The sequence below is a fragment of the Nicotiana tomentosiformis genome, chromosome 12 (assembly GCF_000390325.3).
Source record: "Nicotiana tomentosiformis chromosome 12, ASM39032v3, whole genome shotgun sequence".
NCBI lineage: Eukaryota > Viridiplantae > Streptophyta > Magnoliopsida > Solanales > Solanaceae > Nicotiana > Nicotiana tomentosiformis.
The window spans coordinates 134,845,196-134,866,252 of NC_090823.1; the positions used below are offsets into that span (position 1 = coordinate 134,845,196).

General features: G+C 36.5%; 3 protein-coding genes across 3 annotated transcripts; all 3 read left to right on the forward strand.

Moving 5' to 3' along the window:
• The first annotated feature begins 1,055 nt into the window (after nucleotides 1–1,055).
• On the forward strand, nucleotides 1,056–2,322 carry LOC104110765 (protein PELPK1-like). The gene has a single exon (XM_009620309.3). The coding sequence runs from the start codon at nucleotides 1,095–1,097 to the stop codon at nucleotides 2,118–2,120; it is 1,026 nt and encodes a 341-aa protein (XP_009618604.1). The 5' UTR covers nucleotides 1,056–1,094; the 3' UTR covers nucleotides 2,121–2,322.
• A 7,464-nt stretch (nucleotides 2,323–9,786) lies between these two features.
• Nucleotides 9,787–10,224, forward strand: LOC138903444 (protein PELPK1-like). The gene has a single exon (XM_070191415.1). The coding sequence runs from the start codon at nucleotides 9,787–9,789 to the stop codon at nucleotides 10,222–10,224; it is 438 nt and encodes a 145-aa protein (XP_070047516.1).
• An 8,608-nt stretch (nucleotides 10,225–18,832) lies between these two features.
• Nucleotides 18,833–20,615, forward strand: LOC138903445 (uncharacterized). The gene is made up of 4 exons (XM_070191416.1): nucleotides 18,833–19,083; nucleotides 19,125–19,425; nucleotides 19,509–19,915; nucleotides 20,075–20,615. Exons 1-4 carry the CDS (start codon nucleotides 18,833–18,835, stop codon nucleotides 20,613–20,615), a joined length of 1,500 nt encoding a protein of 499 aa, XP_070047517.1.
• Nucleotides 20,616–21,057: the final 442 nt, after the last annotated feature.

The following is a 21,057-nucleotide window of genomic DNA, read 5'->3' on the forward strand; positions in this document are numbered from 1 at the left end:
GTTTTGTCGGATTTTTCGGGTTTTTTGTTACTTAAATATTATTTCAATCTTACTTTGTTAAATATTTGATAAGTAAATATATATTTAGTAAAAATATAAAAAATTGACAAACATATTATCGATTAAAATATTCTTATGAGAGAATTTTATTAGTAACACATACTCCTAATAGTTATTTTTTAAGTCATCTGACAATAATTTTTCGTTGATGTGCACTTTCAGGTTAACCGAATTTAGTAATTAAACATAAAAATCAATATGATACCTAAATATTAATAATCACTTCACATTCGAAAAAGATATAAGAATTTAATAGATCTTAACATATGATATGAATATGAAAGAACAAACAGATAGACGTATTTCATTAACACTTGATAAAAAAATGATCATACAACCCATTATTTAAGGTCAATAAATATGGAGCGATTCATATTCTATTAAAATTTATATTCCGCAAGAGAATCCCAAATATTTCTAGACAGTTTTTAAAGAAAATTCTTTATAAAATCTTAAAAGTATATATAAAAATTATATATTTATATGTTGGGTTGGTTCGGATTTTTTTACTCAATACCAAACCAAATCAAACCAAACCAAGTCGAATTTTTTAATCGGTTTGATTTAACTTTTCGATTTGGTGCTGTTTTTCGGTTCGATTTGTACGCCCCTCTATAATTAAAGTGTTTTTTATCAAAGAAAAAGAAAGTTGAAACACACATCAAAGAGTTTTCCAGTACATCAACAAAGCAGTTTAATTTCTCTATTTTCCCATTTGCTATTAGCTTCTACATGTATACTTGTAAACAAAACCATGTTCTTCGAAGTTAATAAAAGTATGGATTTAATTTTTTAAAATAAGTGAGCCAAGCTAAGGTGTATGATATGTTTATGGTCTCCCATTATCTCAAAATGTTAGTGGAACAGCATTAACTAAAAAGGGGGAAAATCAGATGAGTTTGGATTATTTTAAGCATCCAAATCATCAATTCACTAACTTAGTTTAGGCTATATAAACTCCTAGTTACATCATTCTCAAATACACAAAAAAGAAAAACAACAATCGAATCAGCCTTAGAACCCAAATCTTCTCAATGGGGAGCCAAATGAAGAAGCAATGGCATCATTTTGCTTGTGCTTTGGCATTTTTCTTGATTGCCACTTGCACTATGGCATATTCACTTGATTCTTATAAAACACCAATTCCATCATATAATCAAGTACCAGTGTCAAAAGACAATTACGAAGTGCCACAAGTATCCAAGAACGACTACAAGGTACCTTCAGTGTCTAAACAAGAATACAAGGCACCATCTTTGTCAAAGAATAACCACTACATGAAACCATCAGTTCCAAAATATAACTACAAGAAGGTGCCATCTGTTCCGAAAGATAATTACTACAAGGCATCCATAGTGCCTAAACCGGCATACAAGGTGTCATCTTTGCCAAAGAATGACTATAACAAGAAACCATCTGTTCCAGAATATAACTACAAGAAGGTGCCATCTGTTCCAAAAGATAACTACTATAAGGCACCTTCAGTGCCTAAACAAGAATACAAGGCGCCATCTTTACCAAAGAATGAATACTACAAGAAACCATTTGTTCCAGAATATAACCACAAAAAGATGCCATCTCTTCCAAAAGATAACTATTACAAGGTACCATCAGTGCCTAAACAGGAATACAACACTCCATCTTTGCCAAAGAATGATTATTACAAGAAACCATCAGTTCCAAAAGATACCTACAAGAAGGTGCCATCTCTTCCAAAAGATAACTATTATAAGGCACCCTCGACGCCTAAACAGGAGTACAAGGTGCCATCTGTACCAAAGAATGACTACTACAAAAAGCCATCAGTTCCAAAGAATAGCTACAAGGTGCCATCCGTTCCAAAGGATAACTACTATAAGGTATCCTCAATGCCTAAACCAGAGTACAAGATGCCATCTTTGCCAAAGAATGATTACTACAAGAAACCTTCAGCTTCTCCTCCACCGCCATACTACTATAATTCACCCCCTCCCCCTTCACCGTCACCTCCACCTCCACCTCCTTACTCTTATAAATCATCTTCAACTCCTTCTCCATCACCACCTCCACCATATTATTAAATTCTCACCTTTCATGTTCAAACATGTTTCGAGAAGGCCATTTTCCAACACAACAAAATCTTAAGGATCTTGAATTGAAGGCTTGATATCAAAATTTGTATTACTTCATTATTTGTATTTTCTGGTGTTGGTTGCAACTCATGTTTTTCCATTTTATTGCATGTCTCATTATCGAAATTCTGAGAAGATTAGTTCAATTTAATGCAAATTCTTTTTGTCGATAATTTATGTACTACTTATCAGTCTGACCTTCATAAAAATTTAGAAGGATTAATTTCTGAAACATGAGAACATAACAACCTATTGAGAAACTTCAAAGTATATGCATTTAAAGAGTGACTGTTTCACCTTTTAATATAAATATGGCAAGTGCTTTAACTACCTCAAGATTTATGAAAGATATCATATGCAACACTACATACAAATGAAACAAAATATGCAATTAAAACCTGCAAACAGAATTAAAATCCCCAATCATCGACCATTAGAAGAAGGGGAAAAACAAAATTGCACGATTTGGAACAAAATGGTTAATTCAACTCTTCTTTCTCGTAATTCACTTGCATTAATTCAGATTTTGATCAGCTCTATTCAGGGACGGATTTATAGGTTTGTTAACGGGGCACGTGAACCCATGTTTAATCCACCAAACTAGGTATTTTATGTATGTATCTTTTAAAATTAGTTTAATATTATCTGTTGGCACTCACGCTCTACAAAGTTTGAATGTGCACTTGGTTGAATACTGAGTTATTTACCCAAAATAACAAAGATCAATTCTCACTCAATATTTTTTTTCTCCTTTCTTTAGTGATGCACCATGTTCTTAAAATCCTAGATCCGTATCTGACTCTATTCACAATATTTAAGGTTATTAACAGACTGCACTTAGTTATGGAACAACATTAGCTTGAAGTAGATCTAGATTTGGCAAGGAGACCAATGGTTGCTCACTTGGTACTACGACTAAAAATAATTAATCCTACGAGGAGACTAACATAATTATACTTATGCAACTTATATTTGCAACAATATCAATATTCTTTTATCTCATAACAAAATGTAATGGTGATATTGTACCTAGAGACATATTCAGTGTTCGTTAGTGGCGAAACTAGAAATTTTCCCAAGGGTATTCAAATTTGAAAGAAGTGAAAAAAAATTCCCGACAAAGGATGTTCAATGTGTTATATATCTCTAAAACGTAATATTTTACCTATATACACTATGTAATTTTTCGACAAAGGGTGGTCAGTTATTCATTCATACCTATTATTTTCGATGCGGGGTGTCGTTTTTTATGTGAAATCTTAAAAAAATTCTAATAAATATTAAATACTCCTAAGAAATTATAATTTTATTAGTAAAATGAGTTTAGTAGCAAACCTCAAAAATTGGATTCATGTAATAAAACTTCATGTCTTAAATGAGATTGTAAATTTTATATGTTTAGATCTGATGGTAATCCATAAGAAATTATCCATTAATTATAAGTTACCATATATTAGCTAAGTCTTGTCTCACTACATTTTTTGACTTGCCTCGCCACAAAAACCAGCTCAGCCAAACAGAGAAAGTTCTAACAGTATATGGTTTTCGATCAAAGTACCCATATCATTTTTGTTTTGGTTATTCAATGGTCCGATTAATTTAGATACGCGTCGCGTAGGGACCAATTAATCATTGGTCCGATTAATTGTCTTCTCATATAAGTTAGTCAATCAAAGTTGTGATTTTGTTCATGGCTCTCCATTATCTCAAGAACTTAGTGGAACAGCATTAACCAAAAAATGGGAAAATCAAATGAGTTTGGATTATTTTAAGCATCCAAATCATCAAGTCACATATTTAGTTTAGGCTAAATAAACTCCTAGTTACACCATTCTCAAAATACACAAAAAAGAAAAAAACAATCTAATCAGCCTCAAAACCCAAATCTTCTCAATGGGGAGCCAAATGAAGAAGCAATGGCATCAATTTGCTTGTCCTTTAGCATTTTTCTTGATTGCAACTTGCACTGTGGCATATTCATCTGATTCTTATAATTCACCAGTTCCATCATATAATCAAGTACTAGTATCAAAAGTGTAACGATCCGATCGGTTGTTTTAAGTATCACAGTCACGTTTTCCCATTTACTAAATATTTTATGCGTAGTTATAATTATATGACTTGTCGGGGAGGTTTCAGAATGAATTAGAACACTTAGTTTCAAGATTTAAAGCTTAAGTTAAAATAATTGACCGGATGATGAATTATGTGTAAACGACCCCGGAATAGAATTTTGATGGTTCCAATAATTTCGTATGGTGATTTTAGACTTAGAAATGTGTCCGAATATTTATTTTGAAGTCTATAGTTGAATTTGGCTTGAAATGGCGAAAGTAGGAAATGGAAGGTTTTGAAGTTTGACCGGGAGTTGACTTTGTTGATAACGGGCTCGGAATCCGATTTTGGAAATTGGAATAGGCCCGTTATGTTGACTTGTGTGCAAAATTTGAGGTCAATCGGACTTGATTTGATAGGTTTCGACATTGAATGTAGAAGTTGGAATTCATTAGTTTTCATTAGGCTTGAATTGGGCGTGGTTCGTGTTTTTAGCGTTGTTTAATATAATTTGAGGCATCGACTAAGTTCGTATGATGTTTTAGGACTTGTTGGTGTATTTGGTTGAGGTCCCAGGGGCCTCGGGTGAGTTTCGGATGGTTAACAGATCGAAATCAGACTTAGAACAAAGCTGGAACCTTTCTGCCTTCTGATGCAATAGCACCTGCGAAACTTGGCTCGCAGAAGCGAGCTTGGTTGCGTAGAAGCGAAATTGGCTTAGCAAAGGGCAGGGGTCGCAGGTGCGCGCGTAGGACTGCAGAAGCGGACTCGCACCTACGATGAGTCGATCGCAGAAACGGAAGTGAGGAGGGAAGGGCCGCTTCACAGAAGCGACAGTGCCGCCGCAAAAGCGTATCCGCAGAAGCGAAGGAAGACGCAGAAGCGAGGGAGGGCCTCGCATCTGTGAGACCGCAGATGCGGTTAAATATTCCGCAAAAGTGAAAATGCTGGTCAGGTTACAAAAAACAGAGGGGTCCAAGATTTTCTCATTTTTGGACATTTCAAATACGGTTTGGGGCAATTTTTCAGAGAGAATTTACGGGTAAATTAACGTGTTGCTATCGAATTAATTGTTTAAAAATATAATTTGTACTCAGTCACATCTATTATTTACACATCATATCTCGGTCTTTGTTGTCATTCATTGATACATCATATCATTATGTCGAGTTGATTTTCATGTCATTGTGAGCCCGAGAGACTGGAGATTGTGATTGATATTTATGGGATCGGGCTGCACGCCGCAACATATTTTATTTATTTATGTCTGGATCTGGCTATTATAGCGCTTGGGTTGAAGGATCCCCTCTGGAGTCTGCACCCCACACAATGAGCGCGATTGATTTTACATTGAGGGATGGATCTTCCCCCGGGCATGGATCTTGCCCGAATCATTTATATTTCTAGGATGGATATTCCCTCGGCATGGATCTTGCTCGAATCATTTATATTTTTGGGATGGATGTTTTCCTGGAATGGATCTTCCCTAATTATCTACATTGAGGGATGGATCTTCCCTGGTCTGGATTGCCCTTATGCAGTATTGAGTGACTGACTGTCAGTGATATATATTTGGAGATGGATCTTCCCTGGGCTGGATTGGCATATACAGTACTGAGTGATTGAGTATTTTGAGAGTGTGAGTACACGAGGTTTCCATTGTGGTACATCACATACAACATGTATTTTGGCATGTAGATATAGAGATGTCACATTCCTCATATCATGTAGAATTGACCTATTTTACTTGTATTGGGCTTATCTGTTGAACTTAAGAACATGCCTACATTTGTTTTATGTTATTTTTATATTGGACTGTACCTGTTGAGCTCGTCACTACTTTCAGCCCAAAGGTTAGTCTTGTTACTTATTGAGTACATGGGTTCGGTTGTTGTCACGACCCCAAATTCCCTCCATAGGATGTCGTGATGACACTTAGTCTCTAAGACTAGGTAAGCCTATCAATGCAGAATAATAATAAATAACTGAAATAAATAAACTACAATTCAAATAATTTCAACTCCCAAAACCCGGTAGAAATAAGTCACAAGTTTCTAAGAATTTATTCCCAATGTCTCTATACATCAAGGTCTAAAGTAAAATAAGGAAGCAACATAAAAATGATAGAAGGGGACTCCGGAGTCTGCAGACGCTGGCAGATATACCTCGAAGTCTCCATGCGCAGGTAACTCACTGACGTCTAGGCTGGTAAGATGTACCTGGATCTGCACAAAAAGTTATGCAGAAGAGTAGTATGAGTACACCACAGCGGTACCCAGTAAGTGCCAAGTCTAACCCCGGTAGAGTAGTGACGAGGTCAGGTCAGGCCCTACAGGAAAATAATAATTGGCATGGTAAAATATTTAACAATATAATAAAATAAAATGAGAATGGAAATGAGTCAAGTAGCATTTTACCGTTTAATTACACAAAATAATGGCAAATAACATCTCGTGGAAACAAAATAAAATTTCCTTTCAACTTCAACAAAAGTCACAACAAATAATCAAAGGCGACTGCGGCCATCAATCAATATCAATAAGGGCACTCCCAAGGTACCGCCTCGTAGTCCCAAATCATAAATAAACTCACAATATCTCATTTCCTTATCTCACCATGGGAGCCTTCACAATTTATTTTAAAGAAAGCATGTTTACCGAAATAACATCCCGCGTTTTAGCCATCCTTATCACACCGCATGACTTCTAATAGTTTTCCCTACTAGCCACGCGTATCAAGCCACCCTTATCTCACCGCATGTATTTCAATACCCAGACCTTATACCACCGCATGCGTATCAATATCACAATATATCACAATTTGCACCTCAAGTGCTCAAATAATTTAACTTGCCAAAATAATTCAATAACAATATTTTTTCACAATAAAGAGCTCATGGCTCATGCCAAAATAAATCATCAATAATATTTTTCCACAATAAAGAGCTTGCGACTCCATCACAATGAGTACGAAAATCTTACAAAAATATTCAGGAATAAATAATTCTGGAAAATAATATTTCAAACTCTTTAATACGTTGCTTAAATATCAAATTTAAAAATGTCAAATACTTCATATTAATAATACTTAATTTAAAGAAAATCAATCTTCAAATAATGCACAAAATAAAAAAAATCAAGTTTCAACTAACAGGTAAAACAATTAGCAGGAGAAGGTCAAATAAATTTAAAATATAAATATTTAATCAATGATGAAGAATATAACAAGATAGAATATTTTAATAAATGCGCAACAATGATCTACACAATTTAAAAATATAATCCTTCACATTTAGCCCGTGTACACACTCGTCACCTCGTGCACATGACTTTCAACACATTTCAATAATCACATCAATACCAATCCTAGGAGAAATTTCCCCCACACAAGATTAGACAAGTCACTTACCTCGACTTGCTCCATATTAACCAAGTTTATACTTTTTCCTCGATATTTTGACTCCGATCGACTCGTATCTAGTCATAATTAATTCGATACAGTCAACAAAATTTATAGGAATCAATTTCATAAGAAAATATTACACTTTTCAATAAAATTCGAAATTAGCTCAAAAATTGCATGTGGTCCCACGTCTTGGAATCAGGCGAAACTTACAAAATCCGATAACCCATTCAATTATGAGTCCAACCATACCAGTTTCACTCAAATCCAACTCCAGATCGACACCGAAATCTCAAAAATTCGTTTCTATGAGATTTTTAAATTTTTTCAAAATTTCTATCTCAAAACACTAATTAAATGATGAAAACAATGATGTATTCGTGTATATTGACCAAATCTGAGTTAGAATCACTTACCCAAATATTTTTTCTTGAAAATATATCAAAATCGCCTTTCCTCAAGCTCCAATTCGTCAAAAAGGCAAATGGGACGAAGTCCCCTGTTTTTATAACTTACAGATTTGTCAGGGAGCTCGATTTGTCAGGGAGTCCGATTTGTCAGGGAGCTTGATTTATCAGGGGGATCGATTTGTCAGGGAGCTCGATTTGTCAGGGAGCTCAATTTGTCAGGGAGCTTGATTTGTTAGGGAGCTCGATTTGTGAGGGAGCTCGATTTGTAAGGGGGCTCGATTTGTTAGGGGGCTCGATTTGTCAGGGAGCTCGATTGTTAGGGAGCTCGATTTTGTTAGGGAGCTCGATTTGTCAGGCAGCCCGATTTTGACAGCATTTCCAGCAGAAAAATTGCAGCAGCTTTTGCAGCAGCTAAGTCCCACTTTTGATCCGTTAACCATCCAAAACTCACCCGAGGCCCTCGAGACCTCAACCCAATACACCAATAAGTCTTAAAACATCATACGAACTTATTTGAAACCTCAAATCATATCAAACAACGCTAAAATCACGAATCATGCTCCAATTCAAGCTTAATAAAACTTAGAATTTTCAACTTCTACATTCGATGTCGAAACCTATCAAATCAAGTCCGATTAACCTCAACTTTTGCACCCAAGTCATAAATGACATAACAGAGCTGTAAAATTTTCAGAACTGGATTCCGACCCCGATATCAAAAAGTCAACTCCCCGGTCAAACTTCCAAACTTTAAATTTTTATTTTAGCCATTTCAAGCATAATTTCACTACGGACTTCCAAATAAAATTCCGATCACGCTCCTAAGTCCAAAATTACCATACGCAGCTGTTGGAATCATCAAAACTCTATTCCAGGGTCGTTTACTTATAATTCGACATCCAGTCACTATTTGAACTTAAACTTTTAATTGGTTTTTATCAAAATTCCGTATCTCAGACTTGGGAACTCGCAATTTAATTCCGGGCATATGGCCAAGTCCCAAATCACGATACGGACCTACCGGAACTATCAAAATACTGATCCTAGTCCGTTTGCTTAAAATATTGACCAAAGTCAACTTAGTTGAGTTTTAAAGCTCAAATTCATATTTTAATCCATTTTTCACATAAAAACTTTTCGGAAAATTTTACGGACTGCGCACGCAAGTCGAGGAATGATAAATAGTGCTTTTATAGGTTTTAGAACACAAAATTAATTATTAAATTTAAAGATGACATTTTGGGTCATCACAATTATACTCATACTACACTCTACACTTCGTGTGCATATCCAGGTTCGTCCGGATACAGCGACATCTAAATTTAGGAGTTTGATATGTTGGAGAATATTGAGGTAGATGCTTGGCATTCGCAAAACTTGACTCTATTTCCTTTCAATTATTTTTACTGTTCTATATTTTCAGATAGTGTTTTATTAGTTAGACTATATTTTCATTTAGATGCTCATGTACTCAGTGACACCAATTTTTGGGAGTGTATTTGTATCAGTATTTGTGGAATTTTTCATTAAATCTAGATATTATGTGTTCAAACTTAAAAGATTAAAGTGATTTATTGAGGTTATTGGCTCGCCTACTATAGAGATAGGCGCCATCACGACATGCGGATTTTGGGTCGTGACAAAAAGAGAATTACGAAGTGCCACAAGTGTCCAAGAACGATTACAAGGTACCCTCAGTGCCTAAACAAGAATATAAGGCACCATCTTTGCCAAAGAATAACTACTACATGAAGCCATCAGTTCTAGAAGATAACTATAAGAAAGTGTCCTCTGTTCCAAAAGATAACTACTACAAGGCACCCACAGTGTCTAAACCAGAATACAAGGTGCCATCTTTGCCAAAGAATGACTACTACAAGAAACCATATTCTCCAGAATATAACTACAAGAATGTACCATCTCTTCCAAAAGATAACTACTATAAGGCTCCTTCAATACTTAAACAGGAGTACAAGGTGTCTTCTTTGCCAAAGAATGACTACTACAAGAAACCATCACTTCCAAAAGATAACTATTACAAGGCACCCTCAACGCCTAAACAGGAAAACAAGGTGCCATCTGTATCAAAGAATGACTACTACAAAAAGCCATCAGTTCCAAAGAATAACTACAAAGTGCCATCTATTCTAATGGATTGTGAACACCTAATTTTTGACCATGTTTAAATTTTTATCACCTTTTACTATATATTTTAGGGGTTTAATCTACAGTTTTTAGCTTTGTTTCAACTTTTTTATAGGGTAAAAAATTTTAAAAATATTTTTTAAAAAGACAAATATTATTTTATTTTTATCTTTATTTTTTAAAAATAAAAAACCCAAAAAATTAAATTAAAATTAAAAATAAAAATAAATAAAATTTCGGGTGGAAATAAAAAAAGAGGAAAAAGAGAAGTAGGGAATTTAAACATAAAAGTAAAGGTAGGTGAGAATTAAAAAATAACAGTAAAAGAAAGTGAAAAATTTAAAAAGAAAAGTAAAACAAAAAGTGGAATTATTTTTTAAAAAAGTAAGAGAAAGTGGAAAATTAAAAAAATAATAAAGGAAAGTGGGAATTAATTTTTTTTAAAGAAAGTGGGAAATAAAAAAGAAAAGTAAAGGTAGGTGGGAATTAAAAACCAAAAGTAAAAGAAAGTAGAAAATTTAACAAAGAAAAGTAAAAAAGTGGAAATTTAAAAACAACAAGTGAAAGAAAGTGGAAATTTAAATAAAATAAAAGTAAAGAAAGTGAAAAATTAAAAATAAAAGTAAAGGAATGTGGGGAATTTATTTTTTTAAAAAAGAAGGAAAATGGTAAGTGAGAATTTTTAAATTAAAAATAATAAAATAAAAAAATCTGAAAACTTCCGATTTTTTTTCTTTAAATAGAAGTGAAAAATCAGAGAAGGGAGAAAAACAAAGAGGAGAGAAGTGAGAATTGAGAGAATTTTATTTTTCTTCTTCTACGCTAAGTTAAATTCTACTCGTGTCATTCTTTCTTCGTCTTTCTTTCGAAAAATCCAGCAAGTCGTCACCCAAAACCCAACAAAAATACTTCATAACATCCCTTTTTACACGCCAAACAGTAGAGTCAATAGTAGAGGTCGATGATTCCGTTGGACCTCCGTTCACTAGGTTTGATATTCTTCTTCACTTATGCTTGTTCGACGATCGTCTGAGTTATTATACCTGTTCTTGGAGACCCATTTAATTGGAAATTTTGTATTAAATGTTTATTCTTACCTCTGTTCTTTTTATCTTATTTCATGCGATTTTATTTATTTGCCTTTAAACTTTATAAATAATAATGTAAGTTAGTCCTTAAATGCGATATGCTTAATCATGTTTCTAGAAATATGGTATTCAAACTTGCTTTAAAGTTGGGAAGATTTGGACTCTAATAAGTTTGGGCTTCAATTGTTGGGTTGTAGGGTATTAGTATATGATAATTTATTTATTCAAATATCTAAAATCATACACTTCTTCCACAAGTAATTTCATAATTCATGGCCTTCACAATAATCTCAAACTTAGGAAAGAAACAAATCATGAATGCGCTAGAATGCTTTAGGCGCACTCTTAATTAATTGAATTATCGTGATTATGTATACGTTCACGTGACATAATTACGATTTCCAACACTAAAACCAAGGTATTCGTTCACACAACTTTGGGCGAAACAACCTTAAAAATAATAATGTGTTATTAATTATGTACACGTACGCGTGACATAAATCTTGACACACCAAACAAAACGAATACACGTACGCGTGATTCGTTTCAAGATAATTCCATTATTACAAATAATCAAGCAATTAAAAACGATTTTAAGGCAAAAGTGCATAAATTTTCCTAGAACATAAAATATCCAGAATTAGTTAAGCCATGTATAATTATTAAAGCGTACGTACTAAAACTACAGAACTCAGGAGTGCCTCATACCTTCTCCCGGGTCAACATAATTTCTTACCCGGTCTTTTGTGTTTCGCAGACTTAAACAGAGTCAATTTCCTTGAATTGGAATTTCAAAATAAATGGTGACTTGGGACACCGTAAATATTTATTCCAAGTGGCGACTCTTTAAAATAAAATAAATTAATCCATTTTCAAATAATGTCACTTAAATTGGAAAAACTCCTTTGGCCCTTTCCCCGTAAAAAGGAGGTGGGACAGCTCTAGCGACTCTGCTGGGGACAAGAACCCAGAACTTCTGGTTCAGGGTTCATAATTCGAGCTTGTAATTTGATCTATACTTGGATTTCTTGATTGTTGATATTACTGTGTTTGTGGGCCTAATGTGCTGATTAGCGATCATTTTCCGCTTTGATATTATTTGAACTGCATAAACTGCCTTCTTACACCTCTCTTCTGAGTCTTTTGAATTTATGGTGCACACGTGCGCGTGACCCACTTTTCTGTTAGAGGTCATACCAAATAGAGCGAGGCTGGATCAGTAACTAGGCTGGATCAGTAACACCCCCACCTCGACTCGAATTGTCCGCTTGGGTAAGCGAGGTCTAAAAAACTCACCCCATAATTTTAAACCTAGAATAACATAGCCTCATGTCGGATCCCTAGTAGGAACGTTTGGTTGCATCACGTGCATTTGATTTTGGGGACTCGACATAGGGGTTGGGTCCGTCTAAGACATGTGTACCCGAAAATTACAACACCATCCTAATGCATCTTATGTGCTACATGTACATTATGTTTGATTTGGTTTGTTCATGTTGACCGACTTCTAAAAATAAAAATAAGAATTGAGAGAAAACCAGAAGGAAGAAAATAGGAGATAGAAAATTTACCCGATTTTAAAAAAAATCTCGGTATTTGAAAACACATGCAAGGCTTAAGCGGCCAAAAGAGTGTCTCATACTCCGACCTGTGTATGTTTCCCCATGCCCACTTGCCAGCTGGCTTCAGGATGTCAAAATTTGAAAAGTACGACAGGCACGGAGACCCGATCGCTCACCTGAAACGATATTGTAACTAGCTGAGGGGCGGTGGGGGAAAATAGGAGCTGTTAATGGCCTATTTTGGAGAAAGTCTCACCGGAATTCCTTTCGAGTGGTACATCGATCAAGAGATTACTCATTGGCATGTGTGGGATGATTTGGCCGAGATTTTGTCTGGCAGTTCCAATATAATATGGACATCGCTCCCAACAGAAACTCTTTGTCTAATTTGAAAAAGAAAACAGCAAAAGGCTTCCGTGAATATGCTGTCAAATAGCGCGAGCAAGCCGCCAGGGTAAAGCCTCCAATGGACGAAGCTGAAATGGTTACGGTCTTCCTACAGGCCCAAAAGACGGCCTACTTCCAGAACATGATGTCTGCTATGGGTAGACCATTCGCTAAGGCTATCAAAATTGGGGAGATGGTCAAAAATAGTTTGAAAACGAGCCGAATCTTGAGTCAAGCTTCTTTTAAGGCCGCATCACAGGCCGTTCAGAATTGTTCGGGGGGTTTGATGAATTGAAACGGGAGAGAAGAGGGAGCCATGATGGCTTCTAGCTTGAGGGGTGCCCGCAGGTCATTCAACCAATCATATATACTTCTTAAGGTCCTACAACACTATTATCCCCTTCAAGATGTTGCTTATGCCGTGGCACCACCCCCTTATGCGGTGATGAACGGGCAACCTTTCACGCGGCCATAATATTATACACAAAACCGATCTCCACCTCCCCGAAATGCCCGTCTCTACCAAGCTCCATATAATCCACAACAAAATGTTCCCCAATACAATCCTCGCCCAGGAGAGCCCCTTAGAAGGAATCAGTTCACCCCTATTGGTGAATCATATTCAAGTTTGTTTCAAAAGCTAATCAGGCTAGGTCTGCTGCAACCAGTGGCCCCGAACAGGCCAAACCTCGAGTCCCCCACGCACCAAGTTGATGCTAGATGTGAATACCACTCTGGAGCAGTGGGACATGATATAGAGGACTGTTAGACCCTCAAAAGGGCAGTTGAAGAATTGATGATTGAGCATTGAAAGCCATAGTAGCCATTGCCGCGAGAGAAGAAAAACCTAAAAACAGGCGCCAAACCTGAAAAGTTCTCTGTCAAATGAGAGTCTCGGTAGCCGGTCTTGCTATTTTTTCTGCGTCCGGATTATTTCAGGGTACAATCCGAATTTTCTTTACTTCACTGCTTTCCTTTCTGATGTAAACCCTTCCATCTTAAAAAATTCAAATAAATGAAATTTATATTTCATAGTTAACGAATGTCTTTTATTTTAATCTTGTCACCTTTCGTATTCTCTTTTCAGTTCTGTTAATGTAGATTTTGATAACATGACATGCTTGTAGACTTCATGCCTGGATCCTAAAATGCTGTAATACCTTGAAATAATGAATCAAGAAGCAGAATATTTTGAAGACAAGGCTTGTAAGAAAATAAATAGAAAATTGGAACGAAGTTAAGATTCCCTCTCTTCAGATCATTGTTGAAGTTGAGTTTGAGGATAAATATTGGGTCAAGACCCGGTTGGAACAATTAACTTTGATTGATGAAAAGAAATTGGCCGCAGTTTGTCACGGGCATTTGTACCAACAAAGAATATCCCGTGCCTACAACAATAAAAGCGTGACAGAGGAAATTTAAAGTGGGACAACTCATTCTGAGAAGTATCCTCCCACCTCATGAAGAAGTTAAAGGAAAATTGGCTCCAAATTGGAAAGGTCCATACATTGTAACGAGAGCACTACAAATGAGAGCGTTGTACCTGGGAAGCATCGAAGAAAATATCCCTGAAACATGTGTCAACGCGGATGTAGTCAAAAGGTACTGTATTTGACCCTCTATGTAGCATTATGTTCTCTGATTGGGATGAGGAAGGCTTTCATTCTCGCTATCCAAACACTATCAACCCTTTCCTAACCCTTTTGAGTCGGTTACCTTTCTTTGATTACCCTCTATGAAACCTGAAGATGTTATTAAAAAAAAGAAACAACAAGGAAAAAAGAGAAGAAAAACAAAACGAAGAAGACAAAAAAAAATATGAAAAAAAAGAAAAAAAAAAGAAAGAAGAAGAAAAAGAAAATAAAAAACAATGTTAATTTAACTACATTTGACTTGATTCAGAAAGGATACGCAGACAGCCTCTCTCTGGGGTTCAGTCACATCAAAATAAAAATCCACATTCCCCTAAAAGTTGAAACTAGGGCAGATGTTACAATGGTTCGGCGATAGTTTCGCCTGAAAGGTTCCAAAGTTGTAATTCAATCCAAATCCTTTTTACCCAAATCTTTTCAAGTCCTTCCGATCAATCAACGAGAATGTTCAAGAATTGGAGGATACAATCACTTGGATCTTCTTCCAAAAATGAGAGAAATAAAATGAAAGAGTCGTATTGTTGAAAACCCTCACGGGCACCACAGGGCGATGGCGAGCAGAGAAAATAAAAATGAGAGAGCCTTGTTTGTGAAAACCCGCAAAGGGAACTATAAGGCGATGGTGAGAAGAGAAATGAGAGAGGCCAGCTGGTGAAAACCCGCAAAGAGCACTACTAATAGAAAAGAGGATCTTCAAAGCCATTGCCATCGACACAGTCCTAGGCAAGGTTTCTCGGTTTTGAGGCAAAAGTTTTGATGAATTTCTTAGAGTCGGACGGTTTACATAGATCAGGAATCTATACCAAAAGGCATGTCATATTCATTGAAGTCTGCATGTACTCTAGATAAGTCCTTCTTTCCTTTCCCCGAAAGGCATACCTCTTGTCTTTATTCATTGTCCATTCCATTACTTATTTTTCTTTGAATCTCTTTCGGTCTAACTCTGTTCCAAAACTAAGGCGAAGAAGGGATGGCAAGACTGATTTACAGGGCTTTTGTTTGATACAAGCTAATATTCAAGAGGCACCCAGCCTCGGCAGGGGCATCAAGTCAAACCCGAATGGCCATGGTGGCTGATGATTTGAAATAAACAACTCTTGAAAGCAGAAAATCAAATTGAAAGTGCTTACAAGGGCAAAATAAAGTTGAAAAGGTTAAGTCCTAAGTGGCTAACCGTCTTGGCAAAGTTTGAAAAGCCAAAGGTTCTCCAATGCTCTGAAGTTAAAATTGGAAGAAAGAAGATGGGCCAAGATCAAGTGACTAAAACACTCAAGGCCGAAAAACCACCACCATTTCAAACTAACAATTGTTCTTTGTTTGAAAAACAGGAAATATGTGCAATCCAAAAGCAACCTTACAAGAAGCAGGTGCAACCAAAAAAAAAAAAATCGCACGGGAGCTAGAAACAGCTATGCAGCAACAAGTTAAATAATGCCCCCAAAAATTCTCTCTCTAGAATTTTTTCTCTGTTCATCGAGTCACTGTTCATCGCAGAAAGCTGTAGTTTTGAGCTTCAATGGCCACAATGACCGGCGGCCAACCATCTTTTCTGGCTGGTCAGCCTTCCCCCGGTGTCGCATAATAACATACAACAAAAACCTCCAATCCAGCTCCTCTAGATTACTCATATATTTTGAAACCAAATACATTAAATCCTCCAGCGATGGCTACTGCTGCAACTTCAGTGCATCCCATTCCGATACGACGAGCTAGTTTCTTGAATGGTCATCCAGTTATTAGATTCACAGCGGAGGAAGTAGATTGGATGAATGTTATTGAAGGTCTTCAATATGCCATCGTAGAAAAACTCTCATATGGATCTCCGGAGATTCATGAGCTTTGCCGAATAATACCAACACAGTGTGGCATCAAAGGAGAGTGTAACATTAGATTTTTTAGAGATCGTCATGTGTTAATTAGATTAAACCTATGGCAAGATTTTCTCGATTTCACATCGAAGAGTACGTACTACATCAAATCCAAAGATGGGTATTAATACCAATTGCGAACTCTTATTTACGATGCAAAATTTAAGGTAGGTGAAGAAACTCTGATGGCGATGGCATGAATTTCTTTTCCTGGACTTATGCCTACTTTTTTTGTAAAGGAAACTCTGTTTTCCTTAGCTACATCTGTGGGGAGGACCCTGTGTCTTGACGCGGTGATGATAAACAAAACTAGGCCGAGTTGCGCGAGAGTAAAAATTCTAGTTGATTTGTTGGCCGAGCTACCTAAGAAAATACGCATGGATATCGAGAATGAACCAACATGAGAGGTGAGAACTGAGTGGGTGACAATTAGGTATGACTATTTGCCAAAGTACTATAAAAAGTGTAAATTACAGGGCCATGACATTATTGAATGTTAGAAAATTCATCCGGAGTTAATGGAGAACAAAATTGTCGAGCAACATGTTGCTACTAAAGCTTTGGTACAAGGCAATAAGGAAAACGATAAAGAAGTTGTTCCTCTGATGATTCTTACCAGGGGAAAGGTAGTTGGTAATGTAGGACCTCAGTAGAAGGAAGTTATAGACAATAGTGGGCAGAACAAAGGTAAACAAATTGAAGGTAATGGTATAGCTAGGAAAGAAATTGTTGCTGTTGATAATGCTGCAGCAAAACAGGTGCAAATGACCAACAAATTTGCTGTGTTAGAGGTGGATGATGGTGAGACTAATGAGGCTAATCAACTAGCATTAGTGGAGGAAGCTCCAGCTCAAAAAAGTCCTATTCCTGCTCCAAATGAAGCTGTGAGATTGACTCCAGTTGCTCCTAATTGTGTTGAGGCAGAGGAGAATAATCAACTAGCACTAGTGAATGCCAACAATGTTAAAAAAAGTCTAAGTCCTACTCCTAAGGACACTAGGAGAGTCTTGAACCCTGCAACACCTAGTTTTATCCATACTTCAACTGAGATTAATGCAGCAAATGCAAATAATGTTACAAAGGAAGCTAATCATGAGGTGGAAAAGGGACAGAACACTGTAAAGGAAACCACAGCTCAATGGGTTAGTCGAACTTTTGCTACAAATAATGTAATCATGAATCAATCCTGCCAAGAAGTACCCTCACAGTCACTAGATTCTGATGCACTTGCTAAACAGGAAGTTTTAAAGAAAAAAATCAATTTCACGGGTGGAAGGATATGGTGTGATCAAGAGGAGGATGACTCAGATGAAGGTGATTTATCGGAAGGATATGAAGAGGAAGAAAATATTGTTTTGGAAGCTGAAGATGAGCCACAAGGAGAAGAAATGAGTGTCAATGAAAAAACTAACAAAGATGCATTGCATACAGTTGAAAAGGCTACAAAATTAACTGATGTTGCAGCTGAGATTGAAGGTTCAAATACAAAAATGCAGCAATTAGCTAATAGTTCTAATGCAGTTTCTATACCTAAAGCACTTACTGATGAACCAATTAATCCTGGTGATCCTGGTGGAGGTGAGAAGCAGCATAAGAGAGATAAGGTGAGTGACAATTCAGTTCATGATAGGTTGGAATTGATGCAGAATCCTAAAGATATTACAACTACAAAGATCCTAAGTATTTCTGGACAGAAGAACAAAGAAAATGCAAAAAAAACTTTGATTCCTAATCCTGCTAAAAATCAAATTGTAGCACCTCAACAACAGAAGGAATTGGAGGAGAAAACAATAGGAAAAGGCAGAGATTTGGATGCAGAATCAACATGCCAAAATTTCATGAAGGTGGCTAGACAAGGAGACTTATCTCCTAGACATATTGAGAAAGGAAAATCAACTGGTCGAGACAGAAAGAAGCAAGTGAAGGAACCTAATGTGCAACCAGCTGGTGTTCAAACAAGGGGGACTGTGTCTAAATCCATTAATTAGAGATGCATGCTCTAATATGGAAAATTAGATCAATTAATACATAAAGAGCCTTTGGAAGACTCATTACAATGCATAGAAAATACCAGTTTCAATTTATAGGAGTAATGGGGCCAATGCAGCAATCAAGAAAACTAGATAGATACAGGAGGCATATAGGATTTGCACAGGCTTTTGTGAGCATTTCTAATAAAATCTGGGCTTTCATAGATGAAAAATATGATGTAACAGTGGAGATTAATTCAGTGCAACAACTAACTCTAAGGCTAGTTGATACAGAAGAGCAGAAAGAATTCATGCTCACACTAATCTACGCTAAGTGTGATGCAATTGAGAGAATCGAGCTTTGGGATTCTTTGTATTATCTAGCTAGTGACATGACTATACCGTGGATAGTAGGGGGGATTTCAATTTTATATGGGATGAAGAAGAAAAGTTTGGAGGACTACCAGTTTCATTGAATGAGGTGGATGAATTTAGGCATTGTATGAACACCTGCAACTTAACTGATCTTGGGTTTAAAGGGAGTATCTATACATGGTGGAATAGAAGAGCTGAAGAAGATTGTATTTTCAAGAGATTGGATAGGTGCTTTGCCAATATTGAACTACAACAGATGTGGCCAGGAGTAGATGTTACACACCTACCAAAGATTGGGTCTGATCATTGTCCTATACTGATCACATGTAATCCAGATGCTGTCCAAATTAAAAAGAGCTTCAGATTTTTATCTTTTTGTCAAAGCATGAGTCATTCAAGATAGTGGTAAAGGAGAATTGACAGGCAGATTTCTATGCTAATCCTTTTGTTCTTTTCAATCACAAACTTAAGAAATTGAAGAAGTCTTTAACAACATGGAGTAGTGTAACATATGGTGACATCTTCCAAAGGATTTCAAGTCTAGAAGAGGTGGTAAGAGTCCATGAAGCACAATTTGAGCTCAGTCCAACATTGCAAAATAGAGAAAGACTACAGAAAGTTCAAGCAGAGTTGTTCAGATATTTAGCTTTGGAGGAGCAATTTTGGAAGAAGAAATCTGGCATGACTTGGTTTAATGAGGGTGACAGGAATACCAAATTCTTCCATGCACATATCAATGGGAAAAGGAAGAGATTACAACTAAAAAGAATCCAAAATAGTGAGGGAATCTGGATTGAAGATATTGCAAGAATGACAGAGGAAGCAATGAAGTTTTTTTAAAATTAATTCCATGAAGACAAGGTTCCTACTGATTTTGGAATAATTAATCATGTACCTCACATGATCACCACAGAGCAGAACCAAACCTTAACAAGATTACCTACAGATGAATAAGTAAAGCAGGCAGTGTTTGGACTTAATGTTGACAGTGCTGGTGGCCCGGATGGATTCAATGGTCACTTTTTTCATACATGTTGGGATATAATTGGTGTTGATGTGGTTGAAATGGTGAAGGCATTCTTATATGGGCAGGAATTATCTAGGTTCATTACACATACTAACCTAGTGTTATTACCTAAGAAGAAGGAGATTAAAACTTTCTCAGATATGCGATCAATAAGCCTCAGCAACTTCATAAATAAGGTCTTTTCTCGAGTCATTCATGAAAGGCTGGTTAGTTTGCTTCCCAATCTCATTTCAGATGAACAGGCAGGATTTGTCAAAGGTCGAAGTATTGTAGAAAATGTCTTGTTAACTCAGGAAATAGTCACAGATATTAGGTTGAGAACTAAGGCAGGTCCTAATATAATTATCAAGTTGGATATGACAAAGGCATATGATCGATTATCATGGATATTCTTGACAAAAATACTGAGAAGGATGGGCTTTGATGAGAGATTTATTGGTTTAGTATTTGGGACTATATCGAATAACTGGTATTCTGTACTTTTAACTGGGCAGCCTCATTGATTTTTCAATTCGACAAGGGGAGTTAAGCAGGGTGATCCACTATAACATGCATTGTTCATCATTGCAGCTAAGGGTGGCAAGTGGGCCGGTCCAGGCCCGGGACCGTGGGCCAAACGGGCCAGGACCGTTTGGCCCGATTTTAGTGGGCCTGGGCCGGTCTCGTGGGCCGGTCTTATGATTTGGGCCCGCCAGGCCCGGGACCATTTAGCCCGCCAGGGACCGGGACCGGACCGGTCCCTTAGTGGGCCAAACGGTCCCAACGGCTATTTTTTTTTAAAATATAGCCGTTGGGCTGTCAAAAATAGTCGTTGGCTATTTATAAAATAGCCATTTAACCTCCCCAACTTTGTTTTAATCCCAAACTTTTTATACATTTAATATATATACTATACTATATATACATCTTATATACTAATACATCTTATATATAGTATATAAAATG

Coding starts and splice junctions, on each gene's coding strand:
- LOC104110765 (XM_009620309.3), top strand. CDS start 1,095: ATGGGGAGCCAAATGAAGAAGCAATGGCATCATTTTGCTTGTGCTTTG.
- LOC138903444 (XM_070191415.1), top strand. CDS start 9,787: ATGAAGCCATCAGTTCTAGAAGATAACTATAAGAAAGTGTCCTCTGTT.
- LOC138903445 (XM_070191416.1), top strand. CDS start 18,833: ATGGGGCCAATGCAGCAATCAAGAAAACTAGATAGATACAGGAGGCAT. Junction 19,084..19,124: donor ATCGAGCTTTGGGATTCTTT/GTATTATCTAGC, acceptor CGTGGATAGTAG/GGGGGATTTCAATTTTATAT. Junction 19,916..20,074: donor ATGACAGAGGAAGCAATGAA/GTTTTTTTAAAA, acceptor TAATGTTGACAG/TGCTGGTGGCCCGGATGGAT.